Source organism: Pimephales promelas, chromosome 12, assembly GCF_988280905.1.
Source record: "Pimephales promelas chromosome 12, fPimPro1.hap1.1, whole genome shotgun sequence".
Taxonomy (NCBI): domain Eukaryota; kingdom Metazoa; phylum Chordata; class Actinopteri; order Cypriniformes; family Leuciscidae; genus Pimephales; species Pimephales promelas.
Window position 1 is genome coordinate 4,883,167 of NC_142780.1, and position 22,156 is coordinate 4,905,322.

The window sequence follows — 22,156 nt, forward strand, 5'->3', positions numbered from 1 at the left end:
TTAAAGGGATAGTTCACTTTGAAATTCATTTTTGGTATGTTTTAGCTTACCTCAAGGGCTTCTAAGATGTAGGTGTCTTTGTTTCCACAGTAGTTTCAATTTTGATATTTTTAGGTCAACCCGTTCTTGTCTGTCAGTCATATAATGGAGGTCTATGGTCACCACCTCAAATAGCATGCACAGAGAAGTCCAGATTAAACATGATTTAATGACTCGTAAATGTAAGAAAACATTGATGGCCTAAGACACGAAACGAGCGGTTTGTGTGAGAAAACGAACAGTATTTATATCGTTTTTACCTCGTGTAAACCAAACCAGACACCTGGTAACAACAGGTAAAAACAATATAAATGCTGTTGGTTTTCTCACTCAAACCGCTCGTTTTGGGTCTTAGGCCATCAATGTGTACTTACATTTACGAGTCATTAAATCATGTTTAATCTGGACTTCTCTGTGCATGCTCGTTGAGGTGGTGACCATAGACCTCCATTATATGACTGACAGACAAGAACGGTTTGACCTAAAAATTTCAAAATTGAAACTACTGCGGAAACAAAGACACCTACATCTTTGATGCCCTTGAGGTAAGATAAAACATACCAAAAATTCATTTCAAAGTGAACTATCCCTTTAAAAATAGTATTTAACTTGTTTTTAAACATATTTTTCAAAACACTTTCGTACATTTTCAGATTTTTAAAAATGTATTTTTAACACAGTTGCTTCATTATTTTTTATTTGATTTTCACTCATTTCTCTCATTACCGCAACTCCTCTCACCATTCACAATCTAATTTGTTTTATATATTTGATTTAAAATGACATATTTTCATTATAATATGCCAAACCTGAAAGAGCTTAATGTATAGATGCTGCACGTGCATTTTAAAGTAAACTACTATTTTCCCCATGTATTCGATTAACATTAAATGTTGTGGTAATGATGCATACGTAAAGGTTTAGGATTTTAGCAATGCTTATAAATATACTGTCTATTTTTATCTTTGTATCAGAATAACAACTGGCCTCATCATATTGACCTAATTTCTTTTGCATTACACTTCCATCCACTAAAAAAACACAATAATACTACTTGAAGCAGTGATCGCTGGTCCAAAAAGGTTATTTCTGCAAGAAAATAGGAATAAATATTAGAAAGTCCTCTACAAAAGTTTAAACTTAAAAATATACACGTGTCCTCTGTCGTTTCAATCTAATGTAGATGTTGTGCTGACCTTCACACACGTCTTAAATCTCATGATGTCCTACATATCGAAGGTCTGAAACCTCTCAAATGTTAATGTCTCTTGGAGAAAGATGACTTGGGGGGGAAGTATTTAGAAAGGTCACACCTTCATAACTCCCCTCTCAAACATGTTTGATCAGGGCCATGTATCTTATCTTCCAGAGAGGTGAGTTTATATACATTTGTACATACGTACAGTTAGACAAGTTTAAAAAGAAACCAGTCCAAAGTTGAGACCTGCAATGGAAAGTGTAGTCGAAGATTTGGTTTGTTAGCAGCGCATGGAGGAGACTGTGTGTGTTTTCCAGAATGATCCATGTGTTGTTGTGACGGAGATGACCTCTGCTAGCGGTTGGCTGGTGTTCTGTCACCCACACTCTTCCTCCCCTCCTCCTTCAGGATCTTGTTTGTTTGATCATAAACCTCGTATGGCGCAGATCTTATTACAGATGATTACTTTATAGCTTTGTTCATCCTGTGTCATGTATTGTGGGTACTGTAAGGAGAGAATAAAGTGACGTGTTATATGATTCTCTCTGTGTGTGGGTGTGTGTGTGTGTGTGTGTGTGTGTTCGAGAGGTTCTGACCTCATTCCAACCTTGTCTCTGTGAGCTTAACCCTGTATGCAATTAACCAGACCTGTCATATGGAGGAGAAATGTGCAAACAAACAAACAAACAAACAAACAAACAGATGCGGTAATGATGCAGGTGCCAGTACAAAAATAAAGGATTGCATAAAATAACACTTTATTTATTGATTGATTTAGGTGCATTAATAATGTAGATGTCAATACAATATAAATATAGAATTGCATAAAATAAAAATTCAGGGTTTTTTTTAATATAATATTGGTGCAGTAAAAATGTTGGTGCCAATACAAAATATACGTATAAAGTGAAGAATAAAAAAATGCAGTTTCTTGATTTACTTGTTTTTTGTTTGTTTATTTATTTAAGGTACAGTATTATTGCAGGTGACAATACAAAATAAATAAAGATTGCATAAAATAAAAAAATAATATCCACCCATCTATCCATCGTTTTATTCTATCTATCATTTTATCATTCTATCCATCCATCCATCTATCTATCATTTTATCTATCTATCTATCTATCTATCTATCTATCTATCTATCTATCTATCTATCTATCTATCTATCTATCTATCTATCTATCTATCTATCTATCATTTTATCTATCTATCTATCTATCTATCTATCTATCTATCTATCTATCTATCTATCTATCTATCTATCTATCTATCTATCTATCTATCTATCTATCTATCTATCTATCTATCCATCCATCGTTTTATTCCATCCATCCATCCATCGTTTTATTCTATCTATCTATCTATCTATCTATCTATCTATCTATCTATCTATCTATCTATCTATCTATCTATCTATCTATCTATCTATCTATCTATCTATCTATCTATCTATCTATCTATCTATCTATCTATCATTTTATTCTATCTTATCATTTTATTCTATCTTATCATTTTATTCTATCTATCGTTTTAGTCTATCTATTGTTTTATCCATCCATCCATCCATCCATCCATCCATCCATCCATCCATCCATCCATCCATCCATCTATCTATCTATCTATCTATCTATCTTTTTATTCTATCTATCGTTTTAGTCTATCAATCCATCCATCCATCCATCCATCGTTTTATTCCATCCATCCATCCATCCATCCATCGTTTTATTCTATCTATCTATCTATCTATCTATCTATCTATCTATCTATCTATCTATCTATCTATCTATCTATCTATCTATCTATCTATCTATCTATCTACTGTATATCTATCTTTTTATTCTATCAATCATTTGATTCTATCTTATCGTTTTATTCTATCTATTGTTTTATCCATCCATCCATCGTTTTTATCTATCTATCTATCTATCTATCTATCTATCTATCTATCTATCTATCTATCTATCTATCTATCTATCTATCTATCTATCTATCTATCTATCTATCTATCTATCTATCTATCTATCTATCTATCTATCTATATCCCCCCCCCCTCTCTCTCTCTCTCTCTCTCTCTCTCTCTCTCTCTCTCTCTCTCTCTCTCTCTCTCTCTCTCTCTCTCTCTCTACTTCTGCAAGGCTGTAGTATCACTGTAATTCACAACTTTGAATGGCAAATTACATCAAACCTTTGAATAACAAATGGAAGTCCAGAGTCTCAGATTTTCCATGTGTACAGTGAGTAATAAAAAGTACATCAGAAACATTTTCTGTATATATTTCCAAGTCAAATTCATAATACTGTAGGAGAGCAGATGGTCCCATCAGAACGTATAACAGCCATAATGGAAAGTTCCAGACCCGTGATGTAAACTGCGCATGTGTTCGCATGCCTCTGTATTGTTCAGGTCGAGTAAGAGCGTATCCCGCTCTGATTTATGATCTTTTATGGACCAGAGGGTTGCTTTTGCTTTCGTTTGGCCGTTACTTTTAGCCCTTCACTCGTAACTTAGATTTCACAACATACTGCGGCACGTCTAAACTGGGTCTCATACTCCTCTCTTTGATGCATTCGTTCATTTTAATAATGCACTCCATCTGTCATAAAAGTTAATCAGGGGATCGTCTAGCAAGCCCATTACTAATTCATTATTGATTGCGACTCAAATAATCATTATGAATGTGAAGGTAAAATACTATATTATAGAGTAAAGTCATATTTATTTATAGTGCTTTTTACAATGACTTTAGCTGTAATTTCAGATGCAAAGATTAGATTAGCGGCTATTGTCATTCCAGCCAACGTAATGTTGTTTCACTAGCAGTGCAGTTTACAACAATCACATAAATATACATGATACGAGTTATACAAATGTCACTGTAAACAGTATATCTAGAAGTTAAGTACCAAACAAAGAAAAAAACAAAAACAAAACAAAGCATGCAGCTCAGTTTCAGTCAATCAAATACCGTTCCCTGGCTTCCCTATTTAACATATCCGGGTATATTCCGCATCCTTTTAGGGATTTTAACATCTTTTTTTTCTTTTCTTCCTCCCAACTCTGCAGTTTCTCTTTGCTGTATGTTTACATTCGCATGGCCAAGTAATGACGTCACAAGGCCCAAGCCCTACAGATCACTTTAGTGCAGTGTCAGTGTTACAAAGTTCGATTATGAAACAAATTCAATTCAGCCATAAAGCAGCTCAGCTCTACAGAAGACAACGGTGTCATTCAGCTCTCTTTACTCGGTGTCAAATCACTAGTTCAGATTGGATAAGCAGTGTTTGAAGTGAATTTTAGCACTTCAGAGAGGCATTACAAGGCCTCTTTGAAAATATCTTTTACATTTGTAAAGTTTCATGGCATTTCTGTTAGTCCACTAGGCTTTATTTAAAGACAGATGAGCCAGGGAGTGATGCCATTGGGCAGCGGAGGCCTTTAGGCTTCATTATTGCCCGTGACTGAGGTCATTATTAAGAATGACTGCAGGAGACCCGGCCGGAGACGTCCCGGGATGTTTTACACTTTATAGCTGTTGCAATGGTGGAATGATTTACCAGAGAAGTTATGGAGAACAAGATGTGTTGTGTTGGTAAGTGACTCAAACATGTCCCTCCCTCTCTTTACTGGAGGATTTACTCTTAGTCACATCAGTGAAGTGTGTTTTTATTCACGCCATCGACTGACATGTAAAGTCTGGCTGGTTTAATTATCTCAATCCTGCTGATGAGATTATAAATCTCTCAAATCGCTTCACTTTGGTAGTCTGGTGCCAGTTTGTTATGCAATATGATAGTTTGTTCTCTCACCGCACACGGCTCTACCTCAGGGCGAGCGGAAAAACACGCTTTCTTTTACTCGTATGATACATATGGAAATGATTCTACAAAGAGTTTTTATGAGCTGATTAATAAGTATGATTTACACTTAAATAAAGGAGAGTTATGTTCAGAGTATCATACTCTTACTGCACCATTTATAATATATTTGGTATATATTTGCAAAGTCTCTGAATGCAATTAAAAATGCATAATAACTTATTTCTAAAATAACTAAATGCCACTTACAGTACATGCAATGTGTCAAGGTTCTGCTGTTTGAATACAACTTATACAAATGCATTGAGTAAGCAGAAAGCTGATATTGTATTCCAAACACACAATGTTTTATATTAAACACTCACATTTTTTTAGTTTTTGTTGCAGTGATGCCAGAAGAACAATTTTTGGTTCCCCAAAGAAGCTTTCAGTAACTAAACAGTTCTTAATATGAAAAGATTTTTTCCCCGAAGTATAAATAAAATTGAAACATTTTCCACTATTAAAGGGATAGTTCACTTTGAAATTAATTTTTGGTATGTTTTATCTTACCTCAAGGGCATCCAAGATGTTTCGGATCCAATTTTGATATTTTTAGGTCAAACCGTTCTTGTCTGTCAGTCATATAATGGAGGTCTATGGTCACCACCTCAAAGAGCATGCACAGAGAAGTCCAGATTAAACATGATTTAATGACTCGTAAATGTAAGTACACATTGATGGCCTAAGACACGAAACGAGCGGTTTGTGTGAGAAAACCAACAGTATTTATATAGTTTTTACCTCTTGTAAGCACAGCCACGTCCAAGTGATCTGAGGGCACGGGAAGTGATTCTAAATATGGTTGTGAAATAAATTCAACGTTTTCTGTTGATATATCGAAATCGTCTTCCATTTCGATTTCCTGTATAACTAAATATGTTTAGATCTTCACAGAGAAAGGTAAAACTTCTGAAATCTCTGTGTAAACAATGAGTGACGTACACGCACGAGAGATCACTTTAGGTTTCTTGGACGTGGCTGTGATTACAAGAGGTAAAACGATATAAATACTGTTCGTTTTCTCACACAAACCGCTCGTTTCGTGTCTTAGGCCATCAATGTGTACTTACATTCACGAGTCATTAAATCATGTTTAATTTGGACTTCTCTGTGCATGCTTTTTGAGGTGGTGACCATAGACCTCCATTATATGACTGACAGATAAGAACGGTTTGACCTAAAAATATCAAAATTGAAAATACTGTGGAAACAAAGACACCTACATCTTGGATGCTCTTGAGGTAAGTTAAAACATACCAAAAACTCATTTCAAAGTGAACTATCCCTTTAAGAACCTTTTGTGTAATCGAAAGTATGTTGAAGGTTCTTCATGGAAGATGCCAATTAAGAGTGTAAAGATCATATATGATGTAAACAATTTTTGCCATTTTGATAAACTCTGTCTGACTTAGCCACTCTCATCTATTCAATCAAAGTGAGCAGCCAATCGGATGTCAGCAAAACTGAACATGCAAAATGATTGATTTATCAAGCAGAAAGTGTTTCTGATGGCGGATAAGAAAAAAATGGCGGAGTTCTGTCACAGTCATGCCTTTTCCAGTGATATCTGTCAGGAAGTATATGCTATGCGTGGTATTTCACAAAAAAAGATATACTACACCCCCTTTAAATACACAATGAGTGTGTTTTCCTCTTGTGAATACTGTGTTTTGTCGCCATCTAGTGTTGCGTATCAGTTCAATACTTCATTGTTATAACTTTGTCACTGAGGGCGTGATCTTCAAGGCATAAAACAGGGCAAAAGCTTGATTAAAATCACACTCCGCAAGTCTATAAGACTTGTCAGGACAAACAGAGGACGGATTTGTTTTGTGTTTAGTGGATAACTGGGGTTTAGCCAGGAAAATCTGTGGATGTGATACTATATTCACATCGTTGAAGAGTTAGGTTTCCTTCACTTTTACTGAAGCTAATACTGAAATCCTTCTGGCATTTATTCTCTCCCTCAAATGCACATTTTTTATTAGCAACAATAATCAACTGGCTTTTCGTAAAATGGAAAAGGTGATAAAAACCGGGGCTTTACATAGAAAATTCCCTCCATTTTGATCTGTTGCTCAGTAGCAAGTTTCGATTTCTCTGTAAGCGTGTCGTGTGGGATCGTTGGGAAATAGTGTAATCTAGAATGTGTTCCTCTCATCTTTTCATATATTTATTCTGGTTTTGTGAAGTAATCCCATGCGGTCAGTCCTTCCATTGCGGTCCGACTATAAATACAGACATGAGTAAGAGTGTGTTCTTCTGATCCGCTGCCATGGCTACTGTGTGTTTGGTCAACTCTTCTCAGATGTCTGCATATCTGCACCATCAGCATCTCACATGAAGGCAAGTTGTTATTATGTCACTAAGGCGATGCCGTCAAAAGCAGAAGTCTATAGTTTTCAGCTGATCTCATTCAGGTCATCGACACGGCGTGTGCGTCATGTTTTCCTTCTAAAGAGGACACTTCTTCTCTCAGCTGCTCACATATATGAGCCATTGTAAATTTACCAGCCAAGTTTTATGATCATGTCCTAATTATTGGCCAGAAGAGGGAGACATTTATTTAATGAAGTCAATTTGAAAACATGATCACAATCCATTTTTACTTTTGTAGAGTGTTCTGGATGCATATATATATATATATATATATATATATATATACACACACAAAATATATTGTTGGTTTAACTTAAAAAATAAGTAACTTGCCTTAATTTTAAGGTCATTGAAATGTAAAAATTGAGTTAATACAATGAAGGAGATTGATTTAATCATCAGAAACTCAAAATATGATGTTATCTGAACTACATAAATTATCTAAGTTGAGATTACAAATCATGAAAACAATTTTTTACATAATCTTGAAAAGTAAAATAGGGTATACTGTTAATCTTTCTATAATTAAATTAGTTACTTCTGATGTAATTGCATTAAAAACTGGATTGACAATAGCACAACTCTATATAAAACAATAGTGTATTTAACTTCAAAATGTATTGTTAAAATGTTTGATTTTAATGTAACCTTCTCCTTTTACACACTTTTGTCAGTTTAAGAATAATTTCTGCAACTGTATGGATGCAGTGAACATTTATTAACACAAGACAACAGAAGTATATTCAGTCACGAGAGAACAGAAAGCTGCAGCAAACACACACACACACACGCACACACACACACACACAATACAACCTTGTATTGGCAACACTAGACAAAGAACATGGGAAACACAAGGGCGAAAGAAGATAACAAGTAACAAGACACCTCGGGGAGACTAATCAACAGGGAAAACTACAAACATGGCCACAGGAATAAACGGAACATAAAAACTTTTCAAAATAAAAGTCCATACAAAAACTTGTATTGTTCAAGCCGTCAAGGTTGATATGAAATTTAATAAGCAATCCAATGCTTTTAAGCGAGAGTAATTAGTACAGTAATCTAATTAAACTGCTGAAGATGTAATTAGTAGCAAGTAATGTGTGTCTTTTTTAGAGTAACAATAGCAAAAATCCCTTTTATTTTGTACAGTTTCTCAAACTCAAACTCTTCACCATGCAAAAATGTAACCCATCAGATTGACTTCAGTTGGAAGAAGTTTTTACACAATGATTAAAGATTATGAAAAAAAAAAAACTTTTATTATTGTTTGAAAAAAACTGATAAATCGTTCACCAGTAAGACCAGGAATGCGCATTAAGAAAGTAAAGTGAATTTTGATTTCATGAGGACTATGATATGCGTCTTATATTAGGTCCTGTCCTCGTTTCGAAGAGAGGCCTGTGAGTGAGCTTGGCCGGTCCGGCTGAAACTAGTGCAGAAGGTCATAGGTTATTTTAGACCTCAGCTCTTGATGTTCAGTTTTCAATCTCCAGCTAAACAGAGATTTCCCCAAATCCAGTTTTGACTATCACATCAGAACTTGATTCCAGGATTTACATAAGCACAGATGCAGTTTTGCAATCCCTTAGCTCTGGGAATTATGAGAAAAATGGAAAGCCACATAATGAAGACTTTTGGTAAATCGGCATCTTATCGAGAAGCAAAAACAAGAGCTCAGGTTGCCGTGTTGTTCCCGTTGGGTAGGACAGGGTGTGTCCGTGATTCAGGTGAAATCAAAGCAGACGTGTGTATTCCACATTCCTCTGTCCCTGGGCGTGACGGACATCCCTGTACACGCTCTCACACGCAGGAGGAGGAGAGACGGATCCGGGGGGAAAGACTTGTGGATGGGATTAGGACGCACTTTCACTGCTAATGCGGTTTGGTTACACCTAACACGGGAATGTGAGGAGTTACCATTATTATACCATCAATCTCATTACCTTTAAAGACAGCTTTAAGTCTATGACCTTTTGCTTTTATACATACTCAACTATGCGTCTACTGAAATGGATGTTGATTTCTTAAATGTGCTTTAAGTAGAATACAGAAACCTTTGTTGTTAGTGACACCGGTGGCCGTTATGTGAACTGCAGCAGCAACACATTGCTTGTTCTCCGTTCGCACATACCGTACAAGAGACTGCATGTAATTCAAGGCCGATATACTCACAACGAAGTTCATTTTCAAACTTTGCTTAGAAGTAAAAAGAAGTTGGAAATACCTTTGCTGTGACATACTATTAATGAACGTCCACATGCTGAGATAGACGTTCAGATGAATATGTAAATATGTGCTGCGCTCTTTCGTCTCGATAACAGAATAGAGTGCCGAAGTTACGATGTCACTCGGTAGTCCAAAACGCGGGAGTGAGTTACTCCCGGTTCCCTCGCTCTAAAGTCTATGGGATTTTTGAATGGGTTTTTGCTAAATCGCCTGAAATAAAGTCTGTGGAGAGCAAAGCCTCTAAATATTTTCACTTTTTGATCTATGATATAAAACACACAAGTTTTTTAAATTTTGTGTCTGCTTGTGTTTTTTTTTGTTTGTTTGTTTTTACTTTGTATAGGCTTCAAAATGGATACATTTTGGATGAACTTATAAAGATTATATTTAGGGGTGCACGATATATCGGCCTCCATATCGGTATCGGCCGATATTTGCTCATTTTTATGTTATCGTTATCGGCCCGATAATAAAATTTGGCTGATATATTAAAGCTGATAAATAATGAATTAATTCCTTCAACACTTGACACCTGAGACACTTAAGATGCGCACTGTTCAACATAATTGATATTAATTGCTTGAAATATGATTGGAATCAAAGAGGAAAATATAGTTAAGTGCAAAATGTGCTGTCATATCAGCTACATGAAATTATAATGAGAACATTACAATTGTGTTAGGGGACGGATTTTAATTGTGAGACTTTTGTTTTTGCAATCAGGCTTTCAAAAATTATATAAAAATTGGATTTAGATTTATCGGCCGATATATCGGTTATCGGCTTTCAAATATAAAGAATTATCGGTTATCGGTATCGGCCAAAATGTTCATATCGGTGCATCCCTAATTATATTGATACACGACAAAAACGTGTAACGGTCACAACTCTTTGTTAAACACATATCTTATTTTTTGCGATTTTCCAAAAGTCTACGGGGAAAATGCATAGCTTTTTCGATCGAGGGAACCCATGCGCCGCAAACTTCCGAGTTGTCCTGCAAAGTGACGTCATCACTTCGGCACTCTATGAACACTACAAACATGACAGCGGTGAGAAAACATCAGTTAAGAAAGCATCAGATCGCAGCGATGTGGATATATTGATGAGGCAATTCAAATGACACTGTTATGATCGTTTAATTATAAAGTATATTTGAGACTATAGACCATGTGAGACTTTAGTTTGAAATAATCCTTTTTCTTTGCATGACACATTAACATTACAGTACAGCATATCGTTCGTTTCATGTGTCATTGATCAGAAGAGAGGCTCTCGGGAGCACGTGTAACCGTTACGCACTTTTGATTTTCCTGGAAAAAACTTACCGAGACCTTTACAAAAAAATCGCTTTCAACCTATAGGAAGTCTTGTACTTCAAGTTTTGTTATAAGTTGTTCACACATTGGCAATACAATATAATTATTACTGAAAATTTGTATATATATATATAATCCCTTTAAATATCACGCGCAAAAACAGGGCATCATTGATTTTTCACTAGAAATGCAGGGCATTTTAAGATTGTTAATGTATATATAATCTATATATTTACATTCGTTTAATCTGCTCTGAAAGCACCTGTCTGTACATTTTCTTTCTTTTCTGTATTTTTTTTAATGACATTTTTAACCCAACGTTTGGGTTTGTCCATATTTGACCCAAAGTTGGGTTAAAACAACCCAGCATTTTTAGAGTGTAACGTTACACTATAGTTTTCTACTTGATTGACACTTTTTATTTAAAGGAGTCGTTCACTTTTAAAAAAAAAACCTTTTCTGATAATTAACTCACCCCCATGTCATCCAAGATGTCCGTGTCTTTCTTTCTTCAGTCGAAAAGAAATTAAGGTTTTTGATGAAAACATTCCAGCATTTTCTCCATATTCAATGGGAACCAAACGGTTCAAGGCCCAAAATACACTTTCAGTGCAAACTGCAAACTGTTCAAAGGGCTTTAAACGATTCCAGACGATGAATAAGGCTCTTATCAAGCGAAACGATCGCTCATTTAAAAAAAAAAAAAAACGCAGTTTAAGTTTTATAAGCTCAAATGGTCGCCTTGCTCTGTTCTGTGTGACTCTCCTGTTCTGTTCGAACTCAAAATTAAGAAATCTTTTTTTGTGTCATTTGGTGAATTCAACAAACTAAATAAACGAGTTGACTCGGGAAAAGATTTGTTCATTTTGATGAACGAGTTTGAACAGGAGAGTCATGAACGTGCGTCACAGAACAGAGCAAGGCGAGCATTTGAGCCTATAAAACTTCGGTTTTTTTTTGTTTTGTTTTTTTAATGAGCGATCGTTTCGCTTGATAAGACCCTTATTCATCTTCTGGAATCGTTTAAAGCCCTTTGAACAGTTTGCACTGAAACTGTCCTTTGAACCTTGAACCATTTGGTTCCCACTGAAGTCCATTATATGGAGAAAAATCCTGGAATGTTTTCATCAAAAAACTTAATTTCTTTTCAACTGAAGAAATAATGACATTGATATCTTGGATGACATGAGGGTGATTAAAATTATCAGCAAAAGTTTTTTTTAAAAGTGAACTACTCCTTTAAATCCTACTCCTTTTCGTTGAACAAAATATATGTTTTGAAAAAAATATGATGTTGCATTTACTTTAAAAAGCTTTACACTACGAAATAGCTGGGAAAGAAATGGCAAGTAACATTGAAATTCAATGTGACATTTTGAAGTAGCAAGACTAAAATTGTGTTTTCTTATAAATCCAGTGTTTTTTTTTTTTGTTTTAATTGCAACTTGCAAAAATCTGTTTTGTTTACAGTATAGATATTGTTGCAAACCACTGTTTATACAGTGTCTCATGCACTCCAGACCTCTTTAAAGATCCGATCTTTAACCCTTATCATCTGGGCAAAGATATTCTTGGGACTATTCTGAGATCTACTGTAAGATCCGGGTCACGGCACCAGAAAATGCTCGTCAGTTCTACCATTGATAATCAAAATGTCTTCTGACTGGATCACATTGACTCTTGCCTGCATCTAAGCCCAGATTCAGAGAAGTTTAGCATGTTTGCATGTGGTTGAGAAAGATCTGAGGTTTATGTGAGGTTAAAAGATGAATACTTGATATTGATTCAAAAAGTCATGTTTTCTGCTTCTCGCTGCTTGTTTGAAGGTTCGGTCTTGTGTGGACTTGACTACTGGAAAAAAAGTCTGATGTAGCTTTGGCCAAGAACCAAGCATAGTTTTCGCAATTATGCTCTATAGGTGTGAGTTTATCTGAAACACTGTGCTCAAGGATATCACGTTTCGAAAATCACGTCTCAAACAAATCTCTTGAAAATCTGTATGTATTCCATGTACTTCAGAAGTGCTGACTGTTAAGCCAGCCAATCAGATCTCAGTTTTCACCCAGCTCTTGTCATTTATGTGTGGGTTATGCATCAGCTGGTCTGTGAATGATACTACCTTTCTTACAGTTTATCTCATCATCATACTGTAAGTTTAATCAATGCCTCTAATAATGATACATGTGAATGGATATGTAGATTTATAATAAATTGATCTTTTTTTATATATAAACATGACAAACATGCCAAAAGCCAAAATTAAATGAAATGAAAAAGTGTGAGTATACCATTTATTGGCATTTAGAGTTTCTGTAATATTTTTTTAAGTCTCTTCTGCTCATCAACGCTGCATTTATTTGATTACAAAAATACAGTAAAAAGCAATAACATTGTGAAATATTATTACAATTTAAAATAATTGTTTTCTATTGTAAAATAGTTCAATTTTCAGCATCATTACTCCAGTCACATACTATAAATCCTTCAGAAATCACTCTAATATGACGATTTGATGCTCAAGAAACATTTCTGTTTATTATCAATGTTGGGGGGAAAAAAAGTTCGATTTTTTTTTTTTTTTTTTTTTTTTTTTTTTCCAGTGTTTATTGTTTCCAGGATTTATTGTTTTTTGAAACATTTTGAAGTAGCAAGACTAAAATTCTGTTTTCTTGTAAATCCAGTATTTTTTTTTTTTTGTTTTAATTGCAACTTGCAAAAATCTGTTTTGTTTACAGTATAGATATTGTTGCAAACCACTGTTTATACAGTGTCTCATGCACTCCAGACCTCTATCCGATCTTTAACCCTTATCATCTGGGCAAAGATATTCTTGGGAATATTCTGAGATCTACTGTAAGATCCGGGTCACGGCACCAGAAAATGCTCGTCAGTTCTACCATTGATAATCAAAATGTCTTCTGACTGGATCACATTGACTCTTGCCTGCATCTAAGCCCAGATTCAGAGAAGTTTAGCATGTTTGCATGTGGTTGAGAAAGATCTGAGGTTTATGTGAGGTTAAAAGATGAATACTTGATATTGATTCAAAAAGTCATGTAAAAAAGTTCGATTTTTTTTTTCCAGGATTAATTGTTTCATAGAAAGTTAAAAATAAATAAATAAATATATAAAAAACTTTTAATTGAAATCCCAATTTTACACACTTTTCTTCAATTTAATGGCTATATAATAAATATCATATTACCATAAAAAGGTTATGAATGCTGTTATAGCTGTTGATAGAGATGTATGCCACACCTTCATACCTTTTTCTGTATCAACAGACATTTAGACGTCTATGAAATGAAGGCGTCAGCTTCCTCATCAGCTTAGGAATAAGTCAGATATATCGTAAAATAATCGCTCCGTAAAATAACTGGCGAGCCTCGACAGGTTATCAAATCTCAGCGCTACTAAAAGTTTACAGTGTGGGTCTGTTCAGATGATGAGCGTGGTTTAGGCTATCTTTATGAGACCTTCTCCCGCATGGACATCACTCATCATCTATTGCATAAATCTTAATCTTTCGACACTTGTCAACCCTTTCTTTGGTGAGGTGAGGCACATGCAAGTCCAGATAAACATACACACCAATGCAAACAAGAAATGATTATTTTAGAGAATTTTGAAAGAATTTCGCAGCCTCTGGTTATGTATTTCACTGGGGTTGGTTTAGAAGATTCAGTAATGTTAATCTCCAGCGTGTGTAGACGTGAGCGGCCCATCCCAGAGCCTCACCCTGTCTTTTTGGCAGAACACACTCTTCATTAGTCATACTTGCCCAACCGCACAGGTATGTCACAGTGGTTAATCATTAAAGAGGCGCATCTGTGTGTGTGTGTGTGTGTGTGTGTGTGGAGAGTGATATCTGTAGGCATGAAGAACTTCTGTTCCTATAATGACTCTACACAGTGCTCAGTGTATGTTACACAACTCGTCACACACTTCCTGTTGCATCGCTCTTTGGAGATTGTGATGCTTTAGTGTGGCTGTTTGGAGAGGGTGTGGGATTCTATGAGGCTTGCGGAGAGACACACCTTCCCACTCACTTTCCCTGATTCCACCCCTCCACAAACATGACCATTCAGGGATTAGGCGGAGCCAAACATAACCCGAGGTGGCCTGCAACCGCCCTCGTCTCACTTGAGTCAGAACGGCACGAGAGCAGGCCCAGAACCTGTATCCTACTGACATCAGCTACTGGAGAAGAACAATGGACCGCAGAAGTTAAACGGGAACCTTAAGTCTTAACGGGAACTTTTGGGGAAAGTGAGGAAGCTTGTAAAGAGCAGAGATTTGTGTCTGACTGAACTGTGTGACATAGAGGAGATGAGTACGCAACAGAGACGGAGGGAATACTCGACTGACAGCCTGGACGGGGACAGGAGGGAGAGGATCCCCTCGGATGACTTGTATTATCAGGGAATGCTCAAATCCTTGGACGGCAGGAAAGGTACTCGGGGATGATACACCTGCTCACAAAATTACACAAAATTATTAGGGTGTGATCTGTCTTAGACACGATTATTTAGAGATGTCCGTCAGACAAAGATCATCAGTATTTTCATCTTGGAGATATTTTGAGAAGTGAAACTGCAAGATTTTTTATGACTGACGCCTAAATCGAATGCAATTTAGTACGTATCTCAGTTCAATTTAGTTCAGTATTAAATGCCAACAGGGTTAAAAAAAGCAGTAAAAACAACATTTAAAGGGATAGTTCACTGTGAATTAGTTTTGGATCCAATTTTGATATTTTTTGGTCAAACAGTTCTTGTCTGTCAGTCATATAATGGAGGTCTATGGTCACCACCTCAAAGAGCATGCACAGAGAAGTCCAAATTAAACATGATTTACTGACTCGTAAATGTAAGTCCACATTGATGGCCTAAGACACGAAACGAGCGGTTTGTGTGAGAAAACGAACAGTTTTTACAGTATATCGTTTTTACCTCTTGTAACCACAGAAACAAAGCGCGCATGCCCTCAGATCACTTGGACGTAATGATATAAATACTGTTCGTTTTCTCACACAAACCGCTCGTTTCGTGTCTTAGACCATCAATGTGAACTTACATTTATGAGTCATTAAATCATGTTTAATTTGGACTTCTCTGTGCATGCTCTTTGAGGTGGTGACCATAGACCCCCATTATATGACTGACAGACACGAACGGTTTGACCTAAAAATATCAAAATTGAAAATACTGAGGAAACAAAGACACCTACATCTTGGATGTCCTTGAGGTGAGCTAAAACATACCAAAAATGAATTTCAAAGTGAACTGTCCCTTTAAATTCTACTTGATTCTGAAATCATATTTATCTCATTATGTAATTCGGAAGGTTTTTATTAGGGTTATCACTTGCCTTGTAATGTTTGCAATCTGCTCAAGTGCCTTGCTTACAGTGTCTCTTTTCATTGTGCAATAAAAAGTCAGACCTAAAGCTGTCTCTCCTGACCAAGGCCAATGTGTCAATATTTATAAATGGTATATTTTTAGCAGGATAAAGATGTGTTAATTGGGTCTGAGACAGCGTTCCCTGTTTTACTGACTCATACAGTATGTCATCAGACAATTAGAGGTATACGTAACACTGCATAAAATATTAAGTACATTCAAATTGTATAGGAAAAATACAGTGAATTGTCTCGTTAACCTCTCACATTCATCACACACGACAGGCTAAATCTCAAAGGCGTTGGTTTAAACATTATCCCTGTAACGTTATACATGTCAAGGCAAAGAATGGTGGTCAAAGGTCTGCTGAAGACCCCGTACTGATCCACAGTAAGGCTCTTCAAACACTAAAGGGAAGTCTTGCATTAGAGGTCAAGGTTTATTCCCTCCACCCATGATTGTCACCATGGTTATATTATTTCATTATATGCTCATCATACTCCACCCAGCAGAAACAGAAGTTCTGAATCAGCTGTTCCCTCAGTGAACAACAATAGATACTGTAGGAGAGTCGTGCCGTTGCCCAGCAAACATCTTCCACTCCTGTGTGGTATTATACAGTACATTCAATTGTCCCATTGCCCAAAATTGCACCAATTATTGAAAAAGCGTAATTAGACTGAGGTGTTGGGCTCTGACTGAACATCACTGTTGTACTGTTCTCCAGGATTGTTTGATACGTGATTCATACAGTGTCGGGATCCTGTTAACAGTCAGCGTCCCCGACACTTCCCACACGATTTAGTCATACAACTCTTAGTCACAATCCTGTTTTAAAATTGGACATTAGACCACCATGTGTATCAGATTTGAGGGTGTATGTCAAGTTTAGGCTTACAACTTCTACATCAGTGTTATTTCCCTCTGATTTTAGGGATAACTCACGGATAGGGTTAGGTTTAGAGGTGGGATTACATTTTCAACATTTAGAGGAATGTTGTTCCAGGATGTTTTAATTGGCACAATCACGGTCTTTCAGTCCTTGCATCCTCAAAGCAAGATCCGTCACCCTCATCATTCATAATATGGATGAGAAGTGATGTCCATCGGTCCAGGTTTGGGCTCTTCGGGCCGTAGAGCGTTTCTTCTCAATCCTACATGCCTGAGAAACTGTAGCTGAGAGGATTTGAGTTTACAGCAGTTTTCGTCTTGCACTTGCTCCTAGACAGTCGAGACTACCAGAAAATCATTGTTTTTTTTGTTTTTTTTATTCTCATTGTGCATTTTTACAGTAACATTACGGTTACGCTTTACATTTGATGGCCTGAACCGTCTATAACGATCTTAAATATGGATTTACTGTGCAGCTACATGTTGTTTCCACGTTTACTGCTAATGATTTTGAGGTGCGGTTAGGTTTAGATGTAAATGTAGGGTTAGGATTAAAGGGGTTAGAGGTTGGGTTATGGTTATAATAAGAGGTAAAGTCTACTAAAGTCAGTGTTGAGACAAACTTAAAGTTGGCTTTTGAAAGTTTTGAACAGAAAGTTTAAAGTAGTCTAAACTTGTTTGAATTTTAAAGTAGTTTAAAGTTAAATTAGTTTAACATTCAAATGTTTACATTTCTTTGAAATTTAACATAGTTTAAAGTTTAAATTAATCTAAAGTTTAAATTAGTTTGAATTTTTATGTAGTTTAAAGTATAAAAGTATAGTTTGAAGTAATTTAAAGTTGCTACGGTGTTTCTAGTGGGTTGCTAAGGTGTTCTGGGTGGTTGCTAAGGTATGTTGGGTGGATGCTAGGGTATTCTGAGTGGTTGTTAGGCGGTTGCTAGGGTGTTCTGTGTGGTTTCTAGGGTGTTTTAAGGTATTTCAGGTGGTTGCTATGGTGTTTTGGTTGGTTGCTAGTGTAACCCCTACACCCGGGTCCCACTCGACCCGCTCCGAGCGGGCCTGGAACCCGGGTCTCGGGCATGAGAGTCGGGCGCTCTAACAAGGAGGATAAAGACTGCAGCCTCTAGCGTCTGTCGCTAGAGCGCCTATTGAGATCAGGGGAGTGAGGTTTACTCTTAATCGGCCTCCGTTACACTAGGGTGTTTGGGGTGGTTGCTAGGCAGTTGCCAAGGTATTTTGGGTGGTTGCTAGGGTGTTCTAATGCATTTTGGGTGGTTGCTAGGCGGTTGCTAAGGTATTTTTGGTGGTTTCTAGGGTGTTCTGGGTGGTTGCTAGGGTGTTCTATGGTATTTTGAGTGGTTGCTAGGGTGTTCTAAGGTATTTTGGTTGGTTGCGATGGTGTTGCTAGGGTGAATTAAGGTATTTTGGTTGGTTGCTATGGTGTTGCAAATGAAATTCAAGTACTTTAAATGTATTTAAGATGCACCAACTTAATACTTAGATAGGTAGCACTTTTTATTCGCATGGACTTATTACAGTCATTCTAATAACTGTGTTATAACTTGGTAGCATACTAACCCTAAACCTAACCTTATATTACCTGTACTTAACTCCACGTATTGTACAATAGAGTGCAACTGTTATGTTTTAGCAGTTAAGGTCCTCCTACTGTGTGACTAACTTGACTAACTAACACACTAACTTTAACCGCAAATGTGAGCATGTCGTTTTGAAATACAGTAATGTTCTCCAGTAATGATGACAGATGCAGCCGTGTGGTTCCTGTATTCCCGTGTTTAACTGCGGGAGGAACATGATTCTGCAGGCTGAGGTGTGTCTGTGGTGACGCACACTGAAGATTAAAGCTATTCTGCCTTCATGCTCAAATTTCCCAGCTTGAGGCCTTAAAAATGCATTTTCTTCTCTCCAAACCTGTGCTTGCTGTCTAGACTCCTCCTGCAGTCATTACTCTCCAGCAGAGTACACAGCTTTATTACTTGAGGAAAAGTACAGATACCCCTCGCTAAATTTGACTCAAGTACAAGTAAAAGTACTATAGTCAGAGACCTCTTGTGTACTCAAGTAAATGTAAATAGACATCTCTCCTCTTCTCTGATGATGCTTTTACTGGCGTGAGGGCGGGGCAACCTGTCACTCACAAGAGATCCACCAATAGCAAACCACAACCATCTATTCAATTCCCAATGGACAAAATCAAGTCCCGGCCTACATTTGGTCTTGTCTGAGAAGCTTTTCACTCAGATACGTCACAATAAGGAAGAAAATACTATCGCCACCTCCATTTCATGCCAACAGAGAATGAAATAATTACATAAAATAGTATTTTAAAAATCCACGGTATGTTAACATTAGTAAAAGGACACACTTAAATCCTTTCCGAACCAGACATTTCCTCTAAACACTGCTGAAGTGTGTTAAATGATCTGTTTTCTTTCTCTTTTGCAGATGAACGGGACAGAGTGCAGAAGAAGACTTTCACAAAATGGGTGAACAAACACTTGATAAAGGTACATGTTCATTTTTACTGTTAAACTTTGGGAAAGTTTGATTATAATTACTAATAATTTTAACTGACAAATCCAATGCTACTTATATACAATAAAATACAAGTATTATTCGGTAACACTTTACTTGAAGGGGTGTGCATAAGACTAACATGACACCTTCATAAACATGACATGACATGTTATGAATATGAAGGAAGTTTTATGCATGTTTGTGACAACTGTCATTAAGTGTCATTCGCTCAATAATGACATTTATAATGCAAATATGACATTGTTTGAGATGTCTTTGTTATGACACCTTGACATAAACCAATACATCATGACCTGTCAGTGTCTTTGTCATGACAACTGGACATTACTAAGACAACACAACCTGTCATAAACATGACATAGCAGATTAATTATCAAACTTAAGAAAGCACCTAGCTTTATGGGTTAACATTACATTAAACTGTCAGGTGGTTGGTTTGGACATTGGCTGTCATGAGGCCATTATAACTTTTTAATGACAAATTCAATTAGTACCACTGTAGTTGAGATCAAGAAAAATTATTATGAACAAGAAAAGTTATGACCTCATGACAGCCAATGTCAAAACCAACCACATGACAGTTTAACTTAACTTAATGTCAAGGTGTCATGACAAAGACATCTCAAACAATGTCGTATTTGTATTCAAAATGTCATTATTGAGCGAAAGACACTTAATGACAGTTGTCATAAACACGCATAAACCCTACGTCATATTCTAGACATATGTCATGTCATGGTTATGGTGTCATGTCAGTCTTATACACACCCCTTCAAGTGAAGTGTTACCGTATTAATCAAAGATTCAGTCCTCCTGAAGTTTAGGGACAGATGTTAGGGACAGCTTGCTCCAGTACAAACCCTCTTTTGGCATTAAAAATGACCGTCAGGATTCACTACACTCTAAAACATGCTGGGTTGTTTTAGCCCAACTTTGGGTCAAATATGGACAACCAAACGTTTGGTTAAAAATGTAATTAAAAAATGTTAACCATTGGCTGGGTTTGTCCATATTTAACCCAAAGTTGGGTTAAAACAAAACACAGCATGTTTTAGACTATAAAGAAATGCATGTAAAAAAATTAGTGTTGAAAAGCGTATTGAAGACAAGTAAACAGTCAGTAATAGAATATGAACAATTCATATTCTTCATTCACAGTTCTGTTCACATGCTTTGGGCCTTTTAGAAACATATAGTTTTTTTGAATTTCTCTTTAAATTTTAGTTAAAGATTTAGTCATTTTGTTCTGTGTTTTTGTCATTTTCATGATTTTTTTTAACAACCGTTTTAAAACTAAATGTTTAAAAACTAAAAGTTTTGTGTTTTGGCCATTCGTTTTTGGTGGCATTCACACCGGGTGCGAATAGCGCGTCAGGCGAGAATGATTTCAATGTTAAGTCAATGCAAAGACACATTACGCGCGTAAAAAAATTCCTGCGGCGCGAATGAGGCACCAAGTTCCAGTAGCACCTCAATGCAGAACATGAGATCCACGGGGAGGAGTCGGATCACGATCCAAGGGGTGGAGATGGGTAGGATTAGGGTTGGGTTTAGGGATCAGGGGGCGGAGTTGGTTAGGTTTAGGTGTATGTAAGGTGGGAGGAGTTGGATCTGGATCCGACTCCTCCCCATGGATTTCATGTTCCGCAGTGAGGACCATCTCCCAAATTCTCGCAAATGGCGCGAATTGAGCGTCTGGCGCGTTAAGCGCGTTATGTGCGAATGATTTAGTTAGTGCCATTCGTGCATTCACGCGTTTGACGCAAATTCGCGTCTGCCGCCCAAGTTGAAAAATATGAACTTTGGCGTGAATTCGTGCCGCGTTAACCAATCAGGAGCCTAGCTGCTAGCTCACGTGGTGAAGGATCTGGATGCTTCAATAAATTATTTTGTAATATGACTAAATGCCTGGTGTGGTTCTAATACACAACAAAGCAAATATTTTATCACTCAAAACTTTATTTCAATATACGAGACATGTTCATTTTGTATAGAATGTTATTCATTCCATATCTAGATTATATGAAATAGTATTATGATGTAAAGACAACCAACATACATGTGCATAAGTTCGTGTCTGGACGTGAGAGAGAAAAAAAATCACAGGACAGGTTAATAACTTTTGGAAGCTGGCTCTATTAATCATCAAAACAAAAATAAATGACAGCTAGATTAGATGGATGAGGGTGAGGGTGATCCTCGCTCTGATGCGAGACAACAGGTCATCAAACTGGGCGCGGGACAGGCGGAAACCGCTGGCAGCGGCCGTGAAGT

The 22,156-nt window shown here is 36.7% G+C and overlaps 1 protein-coding gene across 6 annotated transcripts in view; it reads left to right on the forward strand.

The window, feature by feature from the left end:
- Positions 1-22,156, forward strand: part of plecb (plectin b) — a 197,295-nt gene that overhangs the window by 109,257 nt on the left and 65,882 nt on the right. For 5 of the 6 annotated variants that reach the window (XM_089117431.1, XM_039651260.2, XM_089117429.1 and 2 more), the window contains one exon: positions 19,790-19,851. In XM_089117431.1, coding sequence (XP_088973557.1) covers positions 19,790-19,851 — 62 coding nt within the window. Of the gene's footprint in view, positions 1-15,161; positions 15,482-19,789; positions 19,852-22,156 lie in introns of those variants that run through there. The other variant, XM_039651262.2, reaches the window with a different exon arrangement.